At 35.0% G+C, this 12,990-nt stretch overlaps 1 protein-coding gene across 4 annotated transcripts in view; it reads left to right on the top strand.

Annotated features, from left to right (window-relative positions):
- Positions 1–8,671, top strand: part of ICA69 (islet cell autoantigen 1-like protein) — a 196,201-nt gene extending 187,530 nt beyond the window's left edge. For all 4 annotated transcript variants that reach the window (XM_090390956.1, XM_090390958.1, XM_090390957.1 and 1 more), the window contains exon 12: positions 4,869–8,671. In XM_090390956.1, the coding sequence (XP_090247082.1) occupies positions 4,869–4,982 (114 nt within the window). In that variant the 3' untranslated portion in view covers positions 4,983–8,671. The remainder of the gene's footprint in view (positions 1–4,868) is intronic.
- Positions 8,672–12,990: the final 4,319 nt, after the last annotated feature.

Below are 12,990 nucleotides of genomic sequence, written 5' to 3'. Positions count from 1 at the left end.
ATCCATATAGACAATGAATAACAGAGGGGATAATGTACATCCTTGTCTCACACCAGATTTAACATTAAACCATCTTCCTGTACTTCCTTCAATTCTAACTGCTGATTTACAACTCAAATAAAGACAAAGTATTGTTTAATATAATGCCCCATTGACCACAGAACTGTAGCATATTGAATAGCTTCTTTCTTGGCACCTTGTCATATGCCTTTTCCAAATCGACAAAACTTAAATACAGATTTTTGTTATATTCCTATGCTTTCTTGACTATTTGTCGTAAAGTAAAGATCTGATCCTGACAGCCTCTATTTGGCCTGAATCCAGTTGTTCTTCACCCAGCTTTACTTCCACAATTCTTCTCAATCGTTTCTCAAGTATACTTGCACAGATCTTGCCAGGAATACTCATGAGGGAAATACCTCTGTAATTCTCACATTCAGTTTTATTTCCCTTTTTATATATGGGTACTATGAGAGCTCTACTCCAATCGTTGGGAACTCGTCCCTCTGTCCAGGCTTTCTGAACTATACAGTGCAGCCACTGTAAGACTTTTATACCACCATACTTCAGCATTTCTGGTTGAATATCATCTACTCCTGCTGCCTTTCCACATTTTAAGCCTTTGATGGCTTTTTCTACTTCAAGTATTTATACGTATTCCTGACTGCATGCCTGGTCAGTGTTTTTTACCACTGTGCTGTCATCACAGCTTGTTTCATTTAGCAATTTTTTGAAGTAATTACTCCATATTTCAAGGATATCTTTTTCTTCCGTTTTCATGTCACCTTTATCATCTCTAACTCCTTTTACAGCACTCTTATCTCCATTCCTGAGCTTCTTCAACAGCCTCTAGAATATTTTGCCACCTTCTTGATATTTATTTTCTATATACTTGCCAAAGTCCTCCCATGACTTTTGTTTGCTAGTTTTACACAGTGTTTAGCATTCTTCCATTTATCTCTGTATTCTCTAAGAGCACAAGCTGACTTATTTGCCAGGAACTTTTGATATGCTTTCTTCTTTTCCTTCACTGCCTCTTTAACTTCCTGTGTCCACCATGGAGTTCTAATTTTTCTATCTTTGCAGACAACTTCACCACATGCCTCTCTAGCTGAATCAATCTGGGCTTTCTTCAAGGCTTGCCACTGAATCGACAAGGTTTGGTTCCTGTTCTCAAACTCTTTAATTTTTTCTTCAATAATATTTGTGTATTTTAGTCTACAGTTCACATCTGAGAGCTGGTCAACTTTTATTCGCTTTAAAACTTTCTTACATGTTATTCTTTTCATTATGAAATTCGATTTTATCCTGTTCAAGACTAAATAGTGATCACTTCCAATTTCAAATCCTCTGTACACTCTGGTGTCCTGCACCAGGGAGAAAACATGACTATCAACAATAACATAGTCAATGAGACTTTTCTTACTATGGCTTGAAATGTGGAAACGGAGCAGGAGTAGATGATATTCGACCAGAAATGCTGAAGTATGGTGGTATAAGAGTCTTACAGTGGCTGCACTGCATAGTTCAGAATGCCTGGACAGAGGGACGAATTCCCGATGATTGGAGTAGAGCTAGTACAGTAGGATGTACGTTATCCACCTGTTATTCATTATCTATATAGATCACATTATGAAGGAAAGTGGTATTAAACATGTTATCAAAATTGTAGATGTTAATTTCAGCTCTTTGCTTTATGCGGATGATGTTATACTTCTAAATAAATCCGCTACAAGTCTGCAAGATTCTCTGACTAAATTGAATAACTGTTGTAATAGATATGGTATGAAGGTCAGCAATAAAATGACAAAGACAATGAAAATAGGCAGAATCATTGAAAATGTCAACTGTGTTGTGAATAGAGAACCTGGGGAACAAGTAAAACATTTCAGCTACTTAGGCACGATTTTTAGTGAAGATGGTAAATTAAATATAGAAATAGACAACAGAATCAGCAAAGCTGGTATGGTCGGAAGTCAGTTGAATGAATTCATAGGGAATAAGAGAGAAATTAGTCGGAACACTAAATTAGCTGTATACAAGACAGTGTTCAAACCAGTTTTAACTTATGGATCTGAGAGCTGGAGAAGTAAAACACTTGACCAAAGACTAGAGACGGCAGATATGAGAGTCCTGAGAATGATTATAGGTGTGAACAGATGGCATCAATGGCAATATCATATTAAAAATGAGGATATTAGGAAAGAACTTGACATTGTCACTATCTAGGAATGCGTTAGCAGAGCTAATCTCATGAGGTATGGTCACTTAAACAGAATTGGCGAAGAAAGATTAGCAAAACAAGTGTTCTCTGCCAGGTTATCAGCAAAATGACCCAGAGGAAGACCAAGATATAGGTGGATTGATACGGTACAAAGTGCGTTAGATGATAGAAATGTATGATCTGATAATGTTGGAGTCTTGACAAGTAACAGACTGATTTGGAGGAAAATTGTAGATAGGAAGTTACTAATGATGTAATTTTTTTCATGTAGTACTATCATATTCTGTATACCCCTTGAGGGTACATGGCAGGAATTTGATGATGATGATTGCCTCTTCTTTCCATGTGAATTTGTGCACATTTTTATGTTGGAACATGGTGTTAATAATAACCAGTCCATGTCCTGAGCAGAAATCCAATAGGTATTTGCTATTATTATTACCTTTGCTCTTTTCTCCAAATTTTCCCAAAATATTTTTGTATGTCTCATAATCCTTTCCTACTCTGCTATTTAGATCCCCAACAAGGACCAACTTTTCCTTTTTCATTGTGTCAGTTGCTTTTTCTAAAGCCTCAAAAAATTCCTCCACGTCTACCTTAGTAGAACCTTCTGTGGGACCATGGGCACAAATAAGTCTCATTGTCCAGTTCCCCATTCTCATATTTGCCCACATTATTCTACTTGAGACTGACTGCCATTCAAGAAGATTAGCCTCGTAGTTTGTGTTGAATACTATGGCTACTCCTTCTTTTCCTTGATTGTCATTGCCTGAATATAAAATTTTGTATGTATTGCTCAGAAAGATCTCACCAGTTTTTGTCTTTTTTGTTTCAGTCACCCCTATTATGTCGATATGGTACTTATCTAATTTCTCAGCTAGCTCCATTTCTTTGCCATTCAGGCTTCTTATGTTGATAGTACCGATCTTTATGATGATGATGTTGAGTTGGGGTGCGTTTTCAGATTTGTTCCAGTAGCTGACTTTTCGCTGTTTGCCCTGGTTCCCTTGCAAAAACAACGGGTGCCTTGTTTAACCGAGCGACACCCCAGCTGGCATGAAATTTTGTCATGTTGTACCATCATCTTTTTTTTTGGTTTAACTGATAAGAATACAATTTGGTCGGCTAAATCACAAATTGCCAGCCCAATTAAACAAATTAAAGTTTATTTTTGAAAGATATATTCATGATTCTAGCATTTGTGTACACAAATTGCAATATCCTCTTGGACAGACAACTATCCTTACATTTTGTAATCATTCCATTCGTATTCAAGGGGCAAGAAGCTGCATTTTTTGATGATTTCCACTTATACCCACTTATCTGAGGGTTGCCTGTAGAAGTTTCTTGATTATTCTGATTCTGTTACTTGCCTCATGAGTTGCTCACCTGCATCTAGATGCAATAGCTCCAATTTCCCTGATTTTGCATTTCCATTTTATCACTGCTTTTTCCAGACACTTAACTCCAAAAACATTCAAGTATAATGTCACTCATTCACTCATATACAGTTTTTTTTATTTACTAGATTGACATCATATATCTACAAACCCTCTCTCTTTCTTACTCAAACTAACTTTTTCCAATACTATTTCATGTCTTGTCTCATTCCATACTTATTACCATTCTAACATCCTTAATCTTCACACTTGGAAAACAATTTCATAACGCTGTCATCAGGCACATTTCTTATCATGAAAACATCATTCCTTACTCTGTCTTGTATATGCTCTCCTTCCTGTAAGATGAGAAAGAAGAGGAGGAAGAGCCTGTCTTATCTTTCTCTTCTTTGCTGTTCCATATTTCACATTTCTCCAATCAGACAGGACAAAGCATGAGCTCAAGATTCTCAGGATATCGTCAGCATGCACACTTCTAGCTATTTTTAATAGCACCGAGATGACAATGATACATTGGCCAGGGGATTTCTTCTGCTATGTGCACTAGTATAAATATGTTCCTTCAAATAGCAAATGTCAATAGAGAAGTGCTCGAGTTGAACTGAATTATGTTCATAACAGATATCAGCACATGTTCACAAAATTCAAACATGTTTTAAGTTAATAAGCCGAAAGGCTAATGTGTTCACTTTATGTGTTCATTTTAAGTGTTCACTTAAAACCTTGATATTCCAGGTCTACCTACTCACTGATGAGACCTCAAAAAAGGTTGAAACCGGTCTGGGTAGTGACCTCTTCTCATAATGTAAAAATATATATATATATATATACATCTCTTAGGAGCTGGGTTTTACATTATGAGAGAATATTAAAGTTAGTGACGGAGCTTGCTCCACCTTTGCATTGAGTTGCCCTGGTGTTGTACTACCCAAGTGATCATTTACACTTGGACCCGCTGATAGGTTTTTCGGCATGAAACTATGGATTTCGATCCGAGTTTCATACCCGGCTGTAAAAACATAAAGGGATTTACCATTCCCCTTTCTATTATGTTTTAAGTTGTTTTGGCAGTTATTATTTTTTTTAATGTAAATGTGGGTTCAAGAATTCTCAAGCTCTACAAGGATGCCATTTTTAAAATGCTTGGGATGACTCAAGTTTAGCAGTGAAAAGGTTAAATTTAATAATTATTAATAAGTTTAATTTATTAAATGCAAATGAAATTTTATTTCATTAAATTTCAGGAGAAAAATGACATGTCAGCTTGGTTTAACCTGTTTGCTGATTTGGATCCTTTGGCCAATCCTGATGCAGTAGGAAAGCGAAAGGGTGATGGTGATGAGGATAGAAACTGCTGAACTCAGATGTAATAAATAGTTCTGTAGTCGGCTAAAAATGGAAGGCATCTATCTAGTCAACATTTTTAATGTGCTTTTATTTAAAGATCTCAGTTTAAACCAGTGATCTGTGGTGAAGCATCTGATGATCTTTTATTCCCCTCCCTTTTTTTTTTTTTTTTTTACTGGATATGGAAAACAATTTAAAAGAGCATTTATGTATAGGTATCTGGACATTTTTTAATCTGATCATTGAAACATTCCTCTATTTTCATTTATAATGTAAAAAATTATTCCTGTTTTTTTATATACATTATATATTTATGTATCCTAGCTTAAATGCTATGTTGATATTATAATTTAGTTTTAATCAACAAAGCCTGATATTTTGTGATACAGCCAGAATTCTATACCAAGATTGAGTTCTTCTATGTGTTGTGTGAAGCCTTTTAACTAAGTCAGATATCATCAGTGTTCCTGATTTTTGCAGTGCTTTTTTCTTTCTTATTTCATTACTCCAATTCCTTTGAAGTATGGAAGCATATAGTACTCTAATAATTGTCAGCTTTTCTTCTTTACTGTAATGAATGTTACCTCTATTTTTTTATCACACTGGAAAGATTTGTATTTATGTGTAAATACAATATATCAGTAGATGAAAGATTTATATATTCCATTTCAGTACTTTAGGCATATCTTAGTGCTTATAAAATATCCATTTCACATCTTTAAATAAGCCTACATACAACTAATATCTATACAGTTTATATCCACTATAAAACAATTTATTTAAAAAAAAAATCATTTTTATGAGTTTGGTCTCTGATAGTCGCGTCTATCTAGTTCTTGAAATGGACTATGTAAACCTGTTATGTACTACTGTATATGAAAACTATGTATAAAATGAAATTATCGATTGCATTATGTGACTTTTTACTTTATTGTCACTTTTTTCTTATGATTTTTTTTTTTTTTTTTTTTTTTTTTTTGAAAATTAATATAAGCCTTTGGAAGTTTTTTATGTCACTGTGTAAGAATATTATTGATAAAAAAAAGGAGAGAGCAGCAACTAATAAAAAATATTTGTATTAGTGTTATTATTACAAGCCTTCATATCTCAATCAGTATTGATGATTCCCTTTGGTTGGAAAGGTATGGGTTCAAATCCTGTCTAGGAGGTGAAGAACTCTAGACAGGATTCCTAGACTTTATCACAGCCTTTCAGTTTTGTAATGAAGTGCACCAGCTCGAGGAAAGTTTGCAGTGAGATATTTATTTGTGTAAATATTTAAATTGTTTCAGAGGGTTTCAGTGTTGCTAGTGTGTGCTATATGTGGCCACACAATAGTTATCATTAGGAATGCCATGTGACTAATTCAGCAGAGATTACATCAACTTTGTAAACATAAAACAAGAACTATATTACACATATCATGTTTTCCAATGTTAATGGAAAGTCCAGATATATCTTCTAATACTGTGATCAACTGTCAAAGCCTGCATCTAAAAAACAGTTTTTTTTTTAAGTCTTAATAAAAACTGTATTGTTATTAATTCATATATATTTACATGAATGTATTTACACAAATTCTTAAACTTCACGTAAGTTTAAGTTTTCATCTTTATTATTTATGACACAAATTCAATATTACACAAGAAATGAATGATTATGATTTATTCCCAATAAACTGAATTTTCTTACCTTTCACAAGAAAAAAAAATTAAAAGCTATATCATTTGTGAAATGTTTTCATGATGCATCAGACTCCTTTTCTTTTGGAATGGTTCTAATGAGTTTTTAATTTGCTGCTTGTGCAGTGTTATTAATAAGATGTTTCATTGTTTTTCTCTCCTCTCCAAAAGGCATTACCTCTTTTCTGTTTTGTTTTTTATTCCAAAGGAGTTCGTTATAAATGTATTTCACCTTTTCATTGATATATAATGTTTACTATATATATATATATAATATATAGTTTACTGAATCTAAAAAAAATACTGGGAATAATTCACTTTAGTTAGTATGAATCACTGTCTCATTTATATTAGGATTAGTTGTTGCATAACAGCAAAGTGAGAGAATGGTTAGTTAATATTATTATTATTAGACCTAGGGTGGCAGGGAGTAAAGGACTCATCAAGAGAGGCTGTACATCATCCATGCCAGTTGTCATACCTTCTTTTAATTAAATTCACACTAGATTCACTCACAGCTTCAAGCAAGAAACTGTTCCATTCAGTCACAGTGCTATGAGGGAAAAATGTAGCTTTCACCCCTTAACTGCACTCAAACTTAATTTCCACAGATGCTCCGTTGTCCTTTTCCAACCAAAATGGTACAAAATTTTATCAAATGATATTGTATAGCATCTTCTCAAAAGTTTATAGACCTCTATCATATCACCCCCTCTTTCTTCTTTCTACTAGTATCTGCAGTCTCCATGTACTCACGCCTCATAATCTACATTCCATAATCCTGATATCATCTTTGTAACTTCTTTGCAGCCTTTCCACAGTTCCTTTGGACCCCAGGAGACCGAACCTGAGGACAGTAGTCCAGGTTCGGTTGTATCAAGGCCTTGCGAAGAGGCAAAATGGCTTCCATATCCTTACATGTCAATGTTCATTTCAAATATGAATATGATTATTATATTCTTCTAAACCACATAAAAGAAACTTCTGAAGGCTTGTTTCATTTTATGTTTTTTTAATTAATCATCTGTAAGCAGTTAAAATTGCAAAAAAATTTAGTTTGGTTAATAAAATATTGATATATGCAAGAAAACTAAATTAAATTGAAGGGACAGAAAAGTGTACAGCAGCTATATGCACATTTTTTGTTTCTAGCCATGCTAAGTCAAACAAAAAATTGTACAAGAAATAGTTTCATTTCTGTGCCTCTGCTTGTCTTAGTTTGGAAATTCTTTTCTGCTGAAATGTAGCACTAAATCATATATGTTTCATTTTAGACTCTTTACTTTTCAAAATATTTAATTACATATTGCAATTTCTTATACTCCGATTCAAAATTTCATTTAACAGGAACATAAAATAGAGAAATTAATCAGAACAGTACTGTGTGATATAATATCAACTATATTTATTAAAATGTCCTATCATACAAAATACTTATTTCTCACAATGGTATAACTAATTACATTAAAAAAGTGGGATTTTTTTTTTCCAATTTGGTATTTCTTTATAATTGGATGATAGCAAGTATAGGCCAGTTCTCACTATAGGAAATAACATTATAATGATATACTGTAACAGATTACTAAATTCCTGGCAAAAGTCCTATTGCAACAACAACAACAACAGCAGCAGCAAAGGAAATTTACTATAGCACACTTTCACTATAACAAACTATTCCTTTAGGTCCCTACATATTTGCTATATAGAGAGTTGACCGTATTCTCATGTAGAAATATTTAGTAACCTTGGGAAAATGCAAAAATTTCAGTAGAGATGTTCTTGCAAAATATTTTAGTATATGTAACTTTTTCTGTATACTACTGACATTGGTGTAGTTGTTTCATATTTTGTATTGAAAATAACTGGCTGCATATATTATAATTTTTGATAATTGAATAAAAGGAAGAGAGATTAAATCAGTCATCATATTAGTATGAATTTATGATATGCTTTAAAAAGCTGTATGATTTTTTTTTTCTAGTCACTTAAGCAAAATAATAAAAACTTGTCTAGATAAAGGTTCAGATTTTTTCTTTTATATAAAACAAACATATACACACATTTGCTAAGAATAGTCCATTATAATTAACATATGATATAATCTGCAGAGTGCTTAAGGATCAAAGCTATATAACTGAGAGTAGACCTCCACATAGCCTTCAAAGGAATGTGGAGAACCGACCAGGGCTTCTGACTTAATGTCCAATCCTCACCTTCATGTGGTGCACCCTGTTAGGTATCTGCTTGGATACTGAACGGACAAGGATGGGCTGGCAATTTGGGATTTAGCTGACGAAATTGTATCCTTACTGGCTTAAACCAAAATTTCAAATGATGATACAACACGACAGAATTTCATGCTGACTAGGGCATCGCCCGGTTAAACAAGGCCCCCGTTGTTTTCACCAGGGAACCAGGGCAAACAGCGAAAATTCAGCTACTGGAACAAATCCTAGAACTTACCCCAACTCAACATCACTAGAGTTCAAGACCGGTACTATTAAAATATGAAGCCTGAATGCCAAAGAAATGGAGCTAGCTGAGGAATTGAATAAGTACCAGATCAACATAATAGGGGTGACTGAAACAAAAAAGACAAAAACTGGTGAGATCTTTCTGAACAATAAATACAAAATGTTATATTCAGGCAATGACAATCAAGGAAAAGAAGGAGTAGCCATAGTATTCAACACTGAATACGAGGCTAATCTTCTTGAATGGCAGGCAGTCTCAAGTAGAGTGATGTGGGCAAATATGAGAATGGGGAACTGGAGAATGATACTTATTTGCACCTGTGGTCCCACAGAAGGTTTTACTAAGGTAGAAGTGAAGGAATTTTTTGAGGCATTAGAGAATACAACTGACACAATGAAAAAGGAAAAGTTGGTCCTTGTTGGGGATCTAAATAGCAGAGTAGGAAATCATTGTCAGACATACAAAAATATTTTGGGAAAAATTGGAGAAAAGAGCAAAGCTAATAATTATGGTAAATACTCGTTGGATTTCTGCTCAGGACATGGACTATTTATTACTAACACAATATTCCAACATAAAAATGTCCACAAATCACATGGAGAGAAGGGGCAAGGAATAAGAAAAGTCTCATTGACTATTGTTATTGTTGATAGTGATGTTTTCCCACTGGTGCAGGACAAAAGAGTGTGCAGAGGATTTGAAATTGGAAGTGATCACCATTTAGTCTTGAGCAGGATTAAATTGAATTTCATATTATTATTGTTATTACCCAAGACCCCATGGAGTCAGACTCATCTAAGACGTCCTTTTATCAAATACACAGCTCATCATACCGTGCTTTAAACACACTCAGATTCTCTGCAGACACCACACTTTCAGGCAAGGCATTCCAATAATTCACAACTCTGCATGAAAAAAACCGACCTCTCACTCCCCTACTCACACCCTCCTTATACAGCTTCCAGGGATGACCTCTGGTTCTCCCGTGATCTTCCACTATTTTCTGTAGAACCTCTCCAGCATTGATCCTATAACAACCCCTTAATAACTTGTAGGTCTCTATCATATCTCCCCTCCTCCTCCTGTCCACTAGACTCTGCAAGTTGCATCTTCTCAATCTTTCCTCATACTTGACATTCCAGAGGTTAGAAACTACCTTAGTCAGTTGCCTCTGGACCCTCTCCAACATCTCCTCATCCTTCTGAAAACCAATTAACCAAATCTGGGCACAATAGGCTATGTGTAGCCTAATCAAAGCCTTATACAATGGAACAAGAATCTCCCTACTTCTACAAGTCAGTGTCCTCCGCATCATTCCCAGAAGCCTTTGTGTTGTTTTCACAATTTTGGTTATGTGTCCCCTAAATTTCAGATCCTTATCCACTATCAGATCTCTTAGTTCCTCCACGTCCAACAATATATCCTCATCAAGCATAGCATAAATTCTGCATCCCATTTTTGTTTTCAAAATTTTAAAACCTTACATTTTGCAACATTGAACTCGCATCTAAATTTCCATGCCTAATCACTCAATTTATTCAAGTCTTCTTGTAAGGCCACAACATCTTCACTACTCTTCATGGTTCATCCCAACTTTGCATCATCTCCAAACAACTGAATATTTCCATCCAAATCTTCACCAATATCATTAATATACAAGTTAAACAGCAATGGGCCTAAAACAGACCCCTGAGGCACACCACTAGAAACTTTCCTTTTCCTGGATATGGCTCTCCCATACACAACTTGTTGATACCTATCAGATAGCCAGTCTCCAATCCAATGCACCAATCTAATATCTAAACCCATCCACTCCAGTTTGACTATCAATTTATCATATGGTAATCTATCAAAAGCCTTTGCAAAATCTAAGTATATTACTGTGTATCCTTCTCCTCTGTCCATGGAAGCAGTCACCGTATTGTAATAAGTAGATTACTAAAACATGACCTCCCTTTAGCAAATCCATGCTGTCCATCAAAGATAATACCATTGTTGTCAACCCAATTTTGGATCCAAGTTCTCACAAGCTTCTCCAACAACTTAACCACAACACCTGACACACAGATAGGCTTATAGTTTGATGCTTGAGTTCTATCACCTTTATGAAGTGGTACAATCTTGCCCTCCTTCCTCTCCTTAGGAACTTGACCGAGTCACAAGACTTGTATTAAAAAGCCGGTGTCAACTCCGTGGCACATTCCTTCAAAATATGTGGTGATATATTATCACGTCCCACAGCCTTATTTACATCTAGTTTGCTCAACTCTCCATACAGTTCTTGCTCACTTACAGTCTCTCTTCCCCATCATCAACTGCTGTCAATCTCTCCATGAAGTCACATTCACAAGATTGAAAGACCTTTATGAACTGCTCATTAAGTTTCTCCATCACACCTTCTGCAACAGCTGTCTTTATACCATTTTCTCCTATCAGTGTCATCCTTCCATAATCATTCTTTCTTTTGCTGGCTACATATCGAAAGAACTTAGAATTTGTTTTGGCTTCATTAGCTAACTGCTGTTCATGCCTCTCTTTAGCTACCCTCACCAACCAAGTCACCCACCTTGCCTGCTCTTTGTAGTCCTCATGGAATTGGTTATTTCCACTTCTCTTATGCTGCCTCCATAATGCCCTCTTTTTCTCTGTATCGCATGCTTAATCTCTTTATTCATCCATTTCACACCTACCTTATTTAACCTCACCCTTGGAATACATTTAGACATTGCATCTACTAGATAGTTTTTGAAAATCACCCAGGTTGCATATTGAAAAGAAGATGTAAGAACATGTAACAAAGTTTTAAAGAGAATAAAAGTTGAGCAGCTCTCAGATGTGAACTGTAGACTAAAATACACAAATATTATTCAAGGAAAAATAAGAGAGTTTGAGAGCAGAAACCAAACCTTGGAGATATTCAGTGGCAAGCCCTGAAGAAAAAACTGATTGATTCTGCCAGAGAGGCATGTGGTGAGGTTGTCTACAATGATAGAAAAATCAGAACTCCATGGTGGACACAGGAAGTTAAAGAGGCAGTGAAGGAAAAGAAGAAAGCATACCAAAAGTTCCTGGTAAATAAGCCAGCTTGTGCTATTAGAGAATACAGAGACAAATGTAAGAAAGCTAAACACTGTGTAAAACTATCTAAACAGAAGTCATGGGAGGACTTTGGCAAGAACATAGAAAATAAATATCAAGAAGGTGGCAAGATATTCTGGAGGTTGTTGAAGAAGCTCAGAAATGGAGGAAAAAGTACTGTAAAAGGAATTAGAGATGATAAAGGTGACACGAAAACAGGAGAAAAAGATAACCTTGATGTATGGAGTAATTACTTCAAAAAATTGCTAAATGAAACAAGCAGTGATGACAGCACAGTGGTAAAAAAACATTGACCAGGCATGCAATCAGGAATACATATCATTACTTGAAGTAGAAAAAGCCATCAAAAGCCTGAAATATGGAAAGGCAACATTTCAGCTACTTAGACATGATTTTTAATGAAGATGGTAAATTAAATATGGAAATAGACAACAGAATTAAGAAAGCTGGTATGGTAGGAAGTCAACTGAATAAATTTATATGGAATAAGAGAGAAATTAGCCAAAAGACTAAATTAGTTGTAATACAAGACGGTGTTCAAACCAATTTTAACTTATGGATCTGAGAGCTGGGTTAGAAGTAAAACACTTGACCAAAGAGTAGAGTAGATATGAGAGTCCTGAGAAGATTAGGGGCACGAACGGATGGCATCAATGGCAATATCATATTAAAAATGAGGATATTAGGAAAGAACTTGATATTGTCAGCATCCAGGAATGTATTAACAGAGCTAATATTAGGTGGTATGGTCACTTAAGCAGAA

Source organism: Typopeltis vanoorti, chromosome 3, assembly GCF_054136105.1.
Source record: "Typopeltis vanoorti isolate ZY-2024b chromosome 3, IOZ_Tvanoo_1.0, whole genome shotgun sequence".
NCBI classification, from domain to species: Eukaryota; Metazoa; Arthropoda; class Arachnida; order Uropygi; family Thelyphonidae; genus Typopeltis; species Typopeltis vanoorti.
The sequence above is the reverse complement of the archived record's forward strand: the minus strand, read 5'-3'. Positions and strand labels throughout refer to the sequence as shown.